Here is a 14261-nt window from a genome sequence, read left to right as displayed (position 1 = left end):
CTAGCACTGGTTTTGAGAACAGATCTTCCCCCATGAACATCATAGGGAGAAGTCATATGAAGTTAACATCATCTTTTAAAAACATTTTTATTAATTCTTTGAGAATTTCATATATCATGAGTATATTCATCCCCTCCTCTAATTCCTCCCACATTGACTTCCTTCCACACTGGCCCAACTGTGTGTCTGTCCTAGTTTAAAAAAGAAAAGCTCATTAGGTCTAATTCGTGCCTCCTTTGTATTCTTGGCTAGATGGCCTTGCACTGGATCAGGGCAAACCTACCAGATCCACCAGGAGCCACATTAAAGAAAACCAATCCTCCCACTCCAGGCTGTTCATTACCAGTAGCTACTTGGTTTGGATTGGACTTGGCGCCTAGCTCCACCCATGCTGGGGTTTTGTCTGTCCTGACCTTTGCAGGTCCCATGCATGCTATTACCAATGCTGGGAGTTGATGTGTGCAACTATCTGTAGACCCTGTTGTGTCTCGAAAACATTGTTTCATTGTAGTCATCTACTGCCTGCCCCTTTATGACACCTCTACTAAGGTGATTCATGGCCCTGGGGAAGGAAGAAAGGAAGAATGGAGGGAGGGAGACAGAGAGACAGAGACAGAGAAATAGCCACAGATTTGAGGCTGAGCACAGCGCAATCTCTTATTCTCTGCTCCTTCACTGGTTATGGGTCTCTGTTGAGAGACGTCCATCTACTGCAAATGGAAGCTTCTCTGATCTGGCTGGAGAGACGCTCTACTTTGGGTAAAGGACAGCTCCCCAGAAATCAGTGTAGCAGAGTAATGGTAGGAGGTTCTCACCTAGGGCCCATGACCTGTCTGTCTATAGAATCGTGGCCTTGGTTATAGTGCAGGTGCGATAATAATGAGTAACACTGCATTCCATAAGCATCCCGGGCCATCAGTATAGCCTTCTGGTCACAAAGGTAGCAGCATGAGAATGTTCACAGAGAGAATACCCAAATGACATAATTCAGAGTTCATCCAACCCCACACTTAGGTGTATTTAGGTCCCATCGTTTCTGTAAAATAGCAGGTGGCATCCCTGGGTATTTTATTAAAATTTTATCATAAATTTAAATTTAGTGTAAATATTTTAAAGCACATATAACCAAATATAAATCAAATCAACTAATTTTCGATATAGTATCCACTGAATGTTTTAGTTCCAATAATTCAATATCCACCTGCCCCGTTCTTTAAGAGAAACAGTGAGAAACTATGTGTATTTGGACCTATTGCAATTCCAGATGTGTATCAGTAGAAGTTTGAGGGATTCAAACTTTCCTTGCTAGTTTTAATAGATAATGGTAACCATAAAATTATAAAATAATTGCAAACAGAGAAAGGGGTTAGGACAGGGACTTCCAGGTCACTTAAAGGAGGTCAGCCCATTAATGTGTGCGTTGGTAAGGGAAATGGAAGAGTATTTTTTATGTGTATGTATGGCATGTGATTTTTATGTATTCACATGTGATGCGGTAAAATGGTTGAACTGAGCAAACTGGCATATTCCTCCCTGCATTCTTACTTTGTGTGAGCCTGCTGGGCAGTTTCAGGTACATGTCAGTCATTATGCCGTGTAATAGATCGCCCTGACTCACTCCAGGGGCTTATCTGAAGCTCAGTACTCTTCGACTACTTTTCCAGTTTATTCTGCTTCTATGAATTTGACGTTTTCAGTTAATGTATACAAGTAAGGTCACAAAGTATCAGGCAGGATCTCAGGAGACCCTGACAGATTTATCTGGTGTGGAGGCTGTCTCCCTGCTTAGGGAGCAGTGGTGCAAGGACATGGGGAGTAGGAGGCCCAGGTCTGGACGTGTGCTTGGTACTGAGATAGCGTGGGGAGGATTGTCCTTCCGTCTCCTCCCCCTTTTCCAGCAGGCTGTAGCAGGTTACTTCTGTAGGCAAAAGTTTTGAATGAAGAAATGGGTCCATCTAGAATGAATGGACACTGAGCCTGGGAAGATGGCCATACTAAAAGCATGATTGTCCAGGGCAGCAAGACACTGGGCTTCAGTCCTGGCTGTGTGCCAGGCACGCCTTGAAGAAGGCAGCTTTCCCCAGGAAACCTGCCAGAGAAGCTATCGCGTGTGGTTGGGCTGAGACATCACACATAGGTGGAACTCCTTAGTCAAAAAGCTACAGCTAAAGTCAAATACGCAGTTAATTTATTATCTAGCTGTCAAATGGGAAGTGACTAGCGTATGGATGTCCCAAGCAGACACTTCACTGAGCTGGCTCATTGTTGTACATGACAATGGCTGCCATGTTCCTGGTGCAGTTGCTGAATGAAGGAACAGATTGTACGGATAAAGTGAGCAGAGGAGTGCGGGGACGTGCACATAAAGGATGACAGGGACTGAGCTGACACTGATAAACCATCTCAACATGAACCAGTAGCATGGGAACTGGTACAGTCCTCAGAAAACAGCAAATTGCTGTACGTGTACGTGCATAAAATGCCCTCCCAGGGCAAGATAAGAAATAGCCAGCTGTAGATTTTCATTGTTTATCAGTTCTGGGCTACAAGATGGGAAAACCATTGTCTTATGAGTGCAGACTTCATAGCCATAAGTAAGACATGAGCAAATTGATCAGAAGCACATCTGAAGGACGTTCATGGTGTGACAGAGTTGCCCTTCTTCAGACATGCACTAGTGTTCAAAGTAAAGCTTCTACTGCTGTTATCCAACGAGCTCATTTTGGGAAGAGGAACACAACATCCGTAAGCATTCATCAAATTTGGTGTCTTTTTTGAACATTTTAATCTCTTGCAATAAAATTCCAGAGAATGAATACTTCCTCAAGATCCATGTGTGATTTCCTGGCCTTGTAATGTCACTAACAGAGACAACTGGCTTGTTCCCAGGTCAACCATACATTTCCTACTTTAGCAAAATACGTGAACTTGCTAGAGCCTTGTCATGATAATTATAGAGGTTGCTATGCTGGTCTGTTCTTTTACATTTCTGGCCGAGTGCTTAAGGAGTATTGGTAAATCCCGGACATTGTGTTCTTATTATTTATCTCCTGATCTATGTGTAGACATAGGTGTGTTTTTATGCATATGTAAATAGAACAAGTTAGGTGTCATTTTAACTTCCCTTGTCTATAATCACTTGAAGTTCCTTGTGCCAAGGATAAAATAATTGCTGATACCTGACTGTGAGGCCTTTTGGTTGCTGTCATACGGACAGAGAGCAGCAGGCAAGAGTACAGATACTCACTACTCCACACTCACAGAGCAGAGAAGCACAATGATAGATGGGTGCCTAAAGATGCCCCAGACCTTTGCCAGATATGGTTAATTACAAAACAAAGCTCTACATGGTCACATCCAAAAACAGCAGTTACACCTGAGTCTTCACAGAGGAACTAGTGTTGTGGAGGAAGCCCCCTCCCTTCCTCACAGCTTCCTCACAAGATTGCTTTGGGACCTTCGTATAACTAAAGCTGCCTTCTAAAGCACTGTGCTATGTAAACTGTGGTTTCTGATAGTTTTAGTTCTGTTTAGTATTTTTCTCTTCATTCTATGTATTTTTTTTCTTTCAAATGTTTATTTCTTAGGGTATTTCACTGGAAGAGTTTGACAAGCTATCTTTCAATATGATTTTAATGAGCCCTCCATGTCAGCCATTCACAAGGTATGTGTAATAAGTGCATTTTCTCTTTAGGAAGAGTATGTGGGCTGAAAATACAGCTAAGTAAATGCTTGACTAGCATGCATACGACCCTGGGTTTGAATCATAACACACATCTCACCCCACCCCCACCCCAAAAAGGGAGATAGAGGAGGAAAGAAGGGAGAAGGGAAGGGCAAAGGACCTTGATGACCATAAGCTGCACTTTCAAAGCTGTAAAATACTTGTAAATGTATCCTTCATTTTAGATCTTGATAATTCAGCACCAAGCATAGGAATCCACAGTTACAGTCAAAATAACAAGATAATTTGAACGGTAAATATGTAATACTATGGTATAGGTATATCTAAGGTGCATTTAGTTTTCTTTCAGATAATGTGAGTTGCTTGAGCACTCATAGCTAATTCTGATCAGTGAAATAGAATTTCCTTAAATATTTTACATGTAAATAACATGAAAAAATTGAATGCTAGTTTACTTATAATTAAATATAATTAATATAATTAAATTAAAGCTAGCTACTTATAATTTGTGTATTTCTCAAAATTGATTTAGAGTTTTTCATAGCTACATTATAATTTCTCATTTCAAATTTGTATAGTAAGTATTGGAGAGCTCAGGAATTCAAGGCCTAGACCTAAACATATAAAAGCAATTTACGTCAAACCAATAGCCAATATCAAACTGTATAGTAATTTTTTCCCAGTGAGTCTCAGGGAACTACGTCTTGAATTAAACCTACCTCACGTTCACTATTTAGAAGAACAACCTGTCTAAGTTGCTATAGTAATAGGATCTTATTGTTGCTATTGTTTGTAAGTGAGAACCTGGGGCATAGATAGGTTAGCTTTCCCAGGACTGTAGACAAGGTCAGCGCCATTATTTAGTAATCATTTATATATATTGTACTAATATGACTAACTGGAATGTTATGTAATAAGTATTCTGATTCAAGAACATATTCTTGTGTTACTTTTTAACGTCTGTGAACTTGAGGAACCTTATCTCCTTGAGGTTTATTGTGCTTGTAGGCCAGCAGTGTGCTTGATGCTGTCCTTGCTGATCTTCAGAGTTTACATTTGAATGGGGTGACTCATTAATTAGTATTATATAAGTTGTATCCTTTGGTACTGTAAGAACTCTGGAAGTACCATGAGAACATAGAGGAACAATGGCGTGTATCATGCCCAGAAAGGGGAATTCTTCCAGAGGCACGGTCAGCGCTGTGTCTGAAGGAGAGTAGGAGTTTCTCACGTGTTACAGGGCATTCCGTGTGAAGGTGAGTTTAAGCTTACGGGAGCGTGTGGCCTAGAGTGTACAAAACAGAACGCAGCCTGAGTATGTGTCCTAGTTTGGTGGGCTCAGTATCTTCCCTGTAGGCCCAATCCTAGCTGCTGATGCCAGCGCTGACTGACTCTGTAGTTGTTATCTGAACTCTGAGTGGAGAGGGACAGAACATAAAAACTGATGATTTCTGAGGAATCTGTTTAGTCCCCAGCTAATAAGCCTCAGACCCACTGATAGATTTAGCTGTGTGTCAGGTCTAGGGAAAGTGACAGGGATGTCACATAACTTAGGGTATGAAGCTATTAAGCACTGAAGTTAGAAACCTGGTCCTCTGCTCCTGTTATCAGACGCAGTCTGAGCGTTCCTTCCTACTTGAACCTTGCCCACAGTGTGAACCTTTGTACGATTTGTTTGCTAGCCCAGTACCTCCTGTTTACATGTGCTGACCCTAGTTGGTCTAAGCTACAACTCCTTATAAAGTAAAACCCTGAGGTCAAGGGTCTGTTTACACTGGACAAGGCTAGCTTGGTATTCTTCATTGTTTAGTGTGCTTAAATGGTGCTTATCTCCAGTGGCGTCCGCTCCAGACTGCTACCCAACCCACCAGCTTCTTTCTGTGTTTCTTACAGTGAAGGTCAACTTATTTAAATTCTCTTGACTAAGTCTTTGGATATCATTACATACAATTTTTTATTAACTCATGTGTTTTCTTTGCTTCTTTAGAATTGGCCTACAGGGGGACATGAGTGATCGAAGGACAAATAGCTTCTTGTATATTCTAGATATTCTCCCAAGGTAAACATTTATATTCTTGTAGCAAATAGCAGCAAATGTTTCACAGCTTTATGCTTGGCTCCATAGCGAGTGACAGGACTCTCAGTAACCAGCTAAATGCTGTTGCCTTTGCTAATTCGTACTAGTCATTGCAGATGCTCCCAGTGCTAGTGAACACTGCCACCATGGCTGAATGACAGCCAGTGCTGGTGAATGGCAGCCCTTTGAGTTTTGCAATGCAGAAGCCCTATGAACGCTCTTATTTTGAGATGTGCTCCAATGGAATTAACTCTTCAGGTGTGAACTTTTTCAAGTATACATCATGTCTTGAGAAAAATGAATAAAATAGTTAAAATTATTTTTTTAAAAAAAATCTAGAAAATTATTTAAACCCCATTTCCCAAAGATGTGGTTTTATTTCTTTGTAATTTAGTGTTTATATTTTTGTTTGTTTTGGTTTCAGGTTACAGAAGTTACCCAAGTATATTCTTTTAGAAAATGTCAAAGGGTTTGAAGTTTCTTCTACAAGGTAACAAATATGTGTCTTGCATGTGTTTTAGACTTGCTACATTGTATGATAGGCTCTGTTGTAAGATAAAGATCTCAATAATAAGTACATATTCTGATATTTTATAAGATATGGGCTTTATTAATTAGTATGATTTTTACCAATAATTTTAAATATTACAAAATCTTGTTTTGTCCTTCTCTTGATCTCCCAGAAAGAGTGCTGTTCTTAGTATTAAGTACTTTTAGGTAGAAATGTTCTCATTAAGGGCAGCCTCACGGTGAGATGAGTACTTGTCACCTCCTTAGATGGGGACAGCCAGAGGCATGGCTCTGTCATATGGTAGCCTATGCTGACAAGCCACACCTACATCCTCCCGAGTCCTCCAGTCACCTGTAACTGTCCCCCTCTTACGTGACCCTGGGAAGACGTAGTTTCAGTTCCAGAGCTGTTTAATAGACAGTTAAGGCTCCATCAGTTGGTCACATTGTCTGACGGCTTTGTTTACTAGAGCTTCCTCTGTTCTGCCTTTATAAAAGGCAGTTTCTCAAGTACTGACTTAGAGGCCGTGTCTCTCAGTGGCTTGAGCAGTCAGGTGTCTACTATGGGTAAGTGTTGTGTGTTCTCCCTTAGAGAGGAGCCATTTCCAAGCTTTCCAAAGCTTTCTGCTTTGACTCCTTTTCTCTTTCCAGAGGGCTGCTGATACAAACAATGGAAGCCTGCGGCTTTCAGTATCAAGAGTTTCTGTTGTCTCCGTCCTCTGTAGGTACCACAGTCCAAACCTTTATGCAAGTGTCCTTAGGAGAACTTGATGTAACAAAGACAGTAGATCTGTTTTCAGTATTCCATATGTGTTAAATTAGCTCAGACACGCATCTTACTTTCTGAAGAGCACGGTGCGTGCTTGTTGATTTGCTTGTACATAGAATAGGTTCGTTAAATCTCATGCATTTTTATTTTTAGAAAATAGACAATCGTAGGTTTTGAAAATATATGGAATTTTTACATGTAAAATTGGATATCTTGTATTCAGTAATGCTCAATCCAAGACTGAAAGTACAGTGGACATATTATTATTATATGTTATTATTATTATTATATATTATATTATTATATATTATTATTATATATTATTATATGTTATTATTTATAGTCCTTTCGTTCCAGGGTATTAGGTTGCAAGAATTGCTTTCATTTCATGTAAGAAATCAAACACTTGTTTTTTGAAAGACTGATTTTTGTAAGTGTTGCCGTGTTTGTCATTGTTCTTTTTGGTTTCTTATTATCGTCAGCTGTAATATATATATATATATATATATATATATTTCATTGTCCACAAGTGAAAAGGAAATCTAGTTAAAATTTTAATGCATTAGTTGTCGTATCTGTGTCTTCTAGAGGAGAGTAAATCCTCCCCTCTAAAAGTTAAGTAATGATAGCCAAGAATAGCTGTCTTTGAGTTTAATTTTTTTACTATTATTATATCACTTGCTTTGGCAGAGCTATGTGCATGTCTCTCTGGCTCTCACGCTAGGCGCTGACGATGCATACGCTCTCCCACGTTTCAGTTGGTAACCAGCCTTTCCATTTGCTTGCAGCTAGGCATTCCAAACTCAAGGCTACGGTATTTTCTCATTGCGAAGCTTCAGTCAGAGCCTCTCTGTTTCCAGGCCCCTGGCCAGGTACTGTTGTTGCTACTGATGTTAGTTTGCCAGTTTCTTCTCAGTAACGACGGGGGCTCCTGTGCTTATTGAGTTTATAGTGCAGGTCATGTCTGTTTTCACACCTCTGCTTCTCCCAATGTCACTGTTTACAAAACTGAACAAGGCCAAACCTGACAAAGGCTTTCTCGTAAGTGTAAAAATTATCATCAGTGTTATTTCCTGTGTTCCACCATAACTTCCATAACTGTTGCATTTGTCTTTTCCTTTTCTCAGTTAAAACCATTAATTGATGATTGTTTATGATAAAATATACTGCCCTATCTTTAGGTTAGCCTGTTTAAACATATTTATTATACTGTCCCTGACACCAACATTATTACTCTTAATTGATTAAAGTGCAGTAATGATGAGTTAGAAGCTAACGTCAAATTCTCAACTGCCAAGCTGGGATTCTTGGTGAGTGATTTTATATATTTTCATAAGAAATGGGGAAAGATAACAGAGTTTCAGTGGCTTAATAAACTTTGCTCTGCGTAGCCACCACGAATAAATCTCAACAGCTAATCCGTCCCTCAAACAGCGAGGGCTGTTCTGCTGTTTGACTCTGGTCATAGATGTTCTTTCCCATCCTGGACAGTTCCAGGAACAATGTAAAAAGTGTGTGGAGGAAGACTAACCCACTAACCATTTCTGGAATACTCTGTCATTTGTAAAATAGAAGTCTCTACAAGATTACGAGTTCCCAAAATAGTCCCCTGCGCACCTTCACCCCTGGACAGACCTCGTCAGTGGAAAGCACTGAGAAGGCTTTAGATTTGAGGACACTTCAGCACCTCCTTCTTAATGAGGGAGTTGGGCAAACCAGTTCCATGTGCGTTTTCCGCCGTCAGTGTGGCTTTTAAATTTCTTTTCAGCAGTGCTGCTCTGCTTAGATTTTGTGAGTTTTTCCACTAGTAAGTACAGTAAACAGGAATTGTGTGCGGTCCTCTGCAGCTCACTTTATACGACTGGATGACTGACAACTCCTGACAATAACTTACATCAATACAGGCAAACCACAGTGTTGCCAACATCAATCTTATAAACACTAAAAGGTTTACGTGTGATTAGTTAACATTATTGATTTGTTTCTTATTTTAAATAAAACTTTGACAGTTGGTGTATTTTTTTTATTTAATGGCAGATACTGATGGAGTTTCCTAATAGTGGAACAGTTCAGCCACAAGAATATGCAGTAGTTGAAGAAGGCAAGCTGAGAGTGAGGACAAGGGAGCCAGATGTCTGCCTTGATAGCAGCAGCACCCAGTGCTCTGGACAAGATAGCATTCTTTTTAAGCACGAGACTGCAGCAGTCATGGACAGGAAGCGCCAACAGGACAGTGACCTCTCTGTGCAGATGCTGAAAGGTTTCCTTGAAGATGGTGACACAGCTCAGTACCTTCTGCCAGCGAAGTCGCTGCTGCGCTACGCTCTCCTCCTCGACATCGTTAAGCCCACCTCCAGGAGGTCCATGTGCTTCACTAAAGGGTAAGCTTGAAAGAGACCCACCCCTTCTGTGTCGTCTCTAAGACAGTCGTGTTCATAGCTGGTCTTTTAGTTCTTCTCAGAACAAGATGTGCTTTAGAAAGGGTTTCTCTTCGACTGACGCCTTTCCTAATTGCAGTAGAACAAGAGTGAACATTCCTTGTGCAGGACATTCTGTGCAGCACCCACAGTGTTCACCAAAGGCAAGGCCGTTCGCAAAGGACCTTTGTCTAGCTTATACTCGTGTTAACATGATTTCCACAGTTGGGAATTGTTAACTTTATTATCTTTCTTTCTGGGAGACACATTAAACCTCAAGAGTAATGTCTACAGTGTATTTAAAAAATTATATTTTAATCTAAAAAAATAAAATGGAATCATCCAGTTACAATTTAAAATTTAAAACTCATTTAGGTTTTTAAATCAATGTCATATTCTCATATTTCAAAATTTAAGTTACAAAGATTATAAACTCCCTACTATATATGTCTATTGGCCATCTCCTATCTATGGCCACCAACCTGTGATATGAGTGTGCTGTGTGGCCTTGCCAAGGGGTTGTTGCTAATCTTGCTTCCTGGACTGAACATAAAAAAACCTTTTCTATCATGGCTGCGATGCCAGTTCTCCTAAGGTCCCAACCAAAGCCGAGGTACTGTTACTCTCAGGAGCCAGTGAGTTTATCAGGCTTCTCTCCAGAGCCTGGGTGAGTGAGGGGTTATTCTCCTGCCTCCTAGAAGACCGCTCCTGGGACGTCTTCACCTAGGAGGGATGATAGGTTGCCTGCATCTACACAGTCTCCCCAAGCTGATGTACTCCACCCTCCCCTAGGCCATGTGCAATGAGGCAGAGTTTCGCAGAGCATTTTGCATGGAGCAGCCAGGTGCTCAGGTGAAGTCTGTGACCCTCCCTACCCCTCCTTGAGGGGCAAAAACGTCAACAGGCCAAGCCAGGATAATCTTCTGTAAGGGGCACAGAGGAATTTCCAAAATGGTGACCGCTGGCTTGGAAGAGAATCGTAGTCTTTGGATGTTGTTGCGTAATAATATGAAAGTCCTTTCTGTGTTCATGGGAAGGGGGTTCATACTGTGTTTTCTTGGCTTCCTATTGAACATTTAGGGTTTCGCTCTGGTTTTCTTGACTTAGGACAATTTTTTGACAATTTTCAAAAACTTGGAATGATAGGGTGAACTGGGCATTTTAGGATACAAAGGTTAAAGACCCTATCTCACTTTTGTGTATGATCTCAGATGGGCAGGCAGTTGTGTCATGTGTCGAGTCAAACCTTTTCTTTCTTTCTTTTTTTTTTTCTGCTGCTAGTTTTCTGTCTCTGGAAAAGTCAGGGCTGCCCTATAGCCTGTACACTATGTAGACTCACTCTGGTTTTATGATCCGCCCTTTTGCTTCTAGGAGAAAGGATTTATTACTTTAAGAAGATTCCACTCAGCTGTTGTCTATTACAAGTCCAATAGGTTCTGTTTAGGACTCTCATAAAATAGTGCTTATCAATTTTGTAATAAAAAGAAACCTTGATATTCTTTTATAGTAAAGTTAATGTAAAGTAAACCTTACTGTGCATGTGTGCAAGCACACATTTAACTGTGTGGAGCATATGGAAAGGTGGTGTGGGACAGTTATTTTTCCCTGATGTACTTTTTATTTTAAATTGTCCTTATTGTGATGGAAAGTCAACTTGGAACATGCCTTTCCTTTCTGGAATATTTTACACTTCCTGTATAATTTTTTACTAATTAATTCTTAGATGAAAATGGAAGTGAAAGAGAACAGGTCTAACGAGAGTTAGCCTCAGGCTCAGGGCCATGCGTGTGGTATCAGACAATAGAAGGCTTGGGGTACTGAGAGGAAATTAGAATTCAGGCATTATAAAAATAACAATAATGGTATCTGTTTAATCTATACATTTGGTTTTATGTGGCAGGGACCTTTACAGTATACTTTGTGTTTTCTAGCAAGAAACATTGCAGATATAACAATTTTTTTTTTTTTTTTGGGTTCTTTTTTTTTTTTTTTTTTGGGTTCTTTTTTTTCCGGAGCTGGGGACCGAACCCAGGGCCTTGCGCTTCCTAGGTAAGCGCTCTACCACTGAGCTAAATCCCCAGTGATATAACAATTAATATAAAGATATTAAGACATCATTCAGTAATGTTTATACAACTCAACTGCCACATTTAGTTTTTGAGAAGCTTAAATAGAATTATGTGTTTTGTCTTATTTTGAATTACAAAGCATATTTATATGTTACTATTCAAAATGTTTCAGAAAAAGGTAAATGTTTGTCATTCCATAAATACTTTATTACTTAAAAGATATTTTTTAGAAAAAGATCTTGAGTGATTCCCTGTTGAGTACAGTGTTTTCAGTGAGCACAAGGACCCCCAAGAACACATGTACATATGGCTAGGTATGGTGGCACTTACTTGTGTTCTCAGCTGGGGAAGTGATCCCCAGATCCCTGGGCCTTGATGGCCGAACACCTTAACCTGCTTGGGTGTTTGATACCAGTGAGAGCCTCCAAAAAACCCTGGATTGTGCTTGAAGGCACGACAGCCCGGGTTGTCCTTGGACCTCCACACACATGCTGTACACGCACACCTACATACCAATAAACATGCACACTCACTCATGAACACACACATATCAACACACACTCACACATATACACAAAGAAATAGTTTAAGTATTTGGCATTAAAATCTATCATGTGTTCCATAATATTCATGTTACTTTTCAGGTATGGAAGCTACATAGAAGGGACAGGCTCTGTGTTACAGACTGCAGAGGATGTGCAGGTATGATGTATGTCTTTAAACTAAAACTTTGCATTTAACATTACTTTAAACATTTAATTTAAAAATACTAAAATAATTTTAAATAATTTTAAATGCTCAACTGCTGGTGGCAGTATATTTTACTTATGCACACAGACACACATTCTGTGATGTGATTCTTTTGATTGTTGGTTTTCTTGTTAGCATTATGAAGTTGACTTTGTTAGTTGTCTCGTTTTTTATAACTTTTTATAGTTTTTATAATTTTTTATATATTTATTGATATATCTTAGTCTTAAGGGGTCAAAAGTGACAGATAAACTGAAACTGATCCCAATCTGCTGTGCGAGTCTTTTCTTTTCAAGTTTGTGGCCATCATCCAGCCAGTTATACAATGGTTGTTGAGAAATAGTTTGCTTATACATCGGCTGCTGTGTGCACTGCAGATTGCTTTTCCAATGTTCTTGAGCTGCCTAACAACTGAAAATCTTAGGTCTGGTCATATAGAACTTTTCAGTTTCTTTTGATTTTTTTTAACAGATTGAGAATATCTACAAATCTCTTCCTGATTTGCCACCAGAAGAGAAGATAGCTAAATTGTCAATGCTTAAACTGCGATATTTCACACCTAAAGAAATTGCAAATCTCCTGGGATTTCCTCCAGAATTTGGTATGTGGGATCCATGTAGAGCACAGCTTTACTTATTAAAGCGCTCAGCCCTTCCTTAGGAACTCACACGGGTATTTTATGAATGAATCCCTGCGTGACGGGGGGAGGTTGTGAATGCTCCCACTCCTTCTGCTAATGCTTCAGGCATTTCCCGCCTTGTCTCACCTCAGTCGTGTCTCAGTCAGTTCCCTTCTCCCCCTTGTTTTCCTCTCCCTTATGTACAGTAATGAGTAGAGGCCGCTCAGGCTGAGGGCAGCAGGGTGTTCCTAACCCCCTCAGACAGTTGGTAGAGTTCCTTGCCGCTTACATTCTTGCCGTAGATCCGACCTTGGTACTCCTCACTACACTGGGGCGGGATCCCTGCAATAGGCTTATTTTGTTGTGATTCACTCAGGCCTCCAGTGTGCCTCACCAAGCAAGCTTCATTCCACCGCTCTTCCCTTTGTATTTACTTTAATATTGAGACAGACTAATCATGAGCCTGCTCTCTGGCCCCCGTGGTCCTTAAACTCACGGTCCTCCTGCCTCAGCCCCTTCAGTAGCTGGGATTATAGGCGGTACAACCAGGCTTGGCTGGGGTCAAGTGGGCTCAACTGGCCTTTTCCGGTGAAGAAGGTAAAGGGTGGCTGAGTTGACTGGTGGGTGGATAGGGGCTGTACTTGTGGTGTTTTCACTTTGGCAAAGACACATTCTTATCAATTATTTGTCTTTGTTCTCCTCTATAAGGAATGTAAGGGCATTCCAGAGCTAAGGGGACCTCAGCAGGGGAGTTCACAAACAAAAGCACAGATAGAGGAAGGCCAAGTCCTAACTCCGCACTAGTGCAGGAAATCCAGGGATTAGCCCCCAGGAAGCCATGGCCACTGCCCTGTGTGCTTACAGGGGCCCCAAGACCCCTTTCCCCAGCTCCCATGCCAGTGCACTCAGCACTAAGAGATAGATCCATGTTCTCTAAGACCAAGTCTCAAAGCGCTTTCCGTACCTGGCTAAATAGGCAAAGAGAAAGACGGCCTGCCCAGTCCCCTGCTTGAGGGTTTGATCACAGAAGGGGAACTATTAAATCCAGTGGAGTTGTACTGGCGAGGCATGTTTGTGAGGTGACTAATGAGTGAAGGAGATCGTGTTTCAGATTCGAAATAACACAGTTAACGATAAAGTCCTGGATCCCAAGCCTCTCGTACACTGACCACAATCGGGCACTTCACGCAACTCTTCCTGAATGTTCTGCGAGCACACTCACAGCGACCAGCCTAATTTTCAACTCCCTGGCTTTAAAATTTTATCACTGAAGTTTTTTCTTACATATTTAGACACTTTATGTGTGTGTGCGTGTGCGTGTGTAATGATAGCCGTTGAGAAAGACAGACCGCGTGTGAAGGAGAG

The 14261-nt window shown here is 40.8% G+C and overlaps 1 protein-coding gene across 4 annotated transcripts in view; it reads left to right on the top strand.

The window, feature by feature from the left end:
• The window catches only part of Trdmt1 (tRNA aspartic acid methyltransferase 1), a 34930-nt gene that overhangs the window by 14735 nt on the left and 5934 nt on the right, over positions 1–14261 (top strand). The window contains exons 3-10 of one of the 4 annotated variants that reach the window (XR_015640737.1): positions 3588–3664; positions 5673–5744; positions 6187–6252; positions 6924–6993; positions 7830–8351; positions 9079–9422; positions 12172–12229; positions 12749–12878. Coding sequence is in view for 3 of the 4 variants with exons in the window: in NM_001031643.1 (NP_001026813.1) it covers positions 3588–3664; positions 5673–5744; positions 6187–6252; positions 6924–6993; positions 7830–7913; positions 9079–9422; positions 12172–12229; positions 12749–12878 (901 nt within the window). In the remaining variant the exon portion in view is untranslated. 4 annotated transcript variants of the gene reach the window in all.

The sequence above is a fragment of the Rattus norvegicus genome, chromosome 17 (genome assembly GCF_021556685.1).
Source record: "Rattus norvegicus strain SHRSP/BbbUtx chromosome 17, alternate assembly SHRSP_T2T, whole genome shotgun sequence".
Classification (NCBI taxonomy): Eukaryota; Metazoa; Chordata; class Mammalia; order Rodentia; family Muridae; genus Rattus; species Rattus norvegicus.
This window is presented reverse-complemented; position numbering and strand designations above follow the sequence as displayed.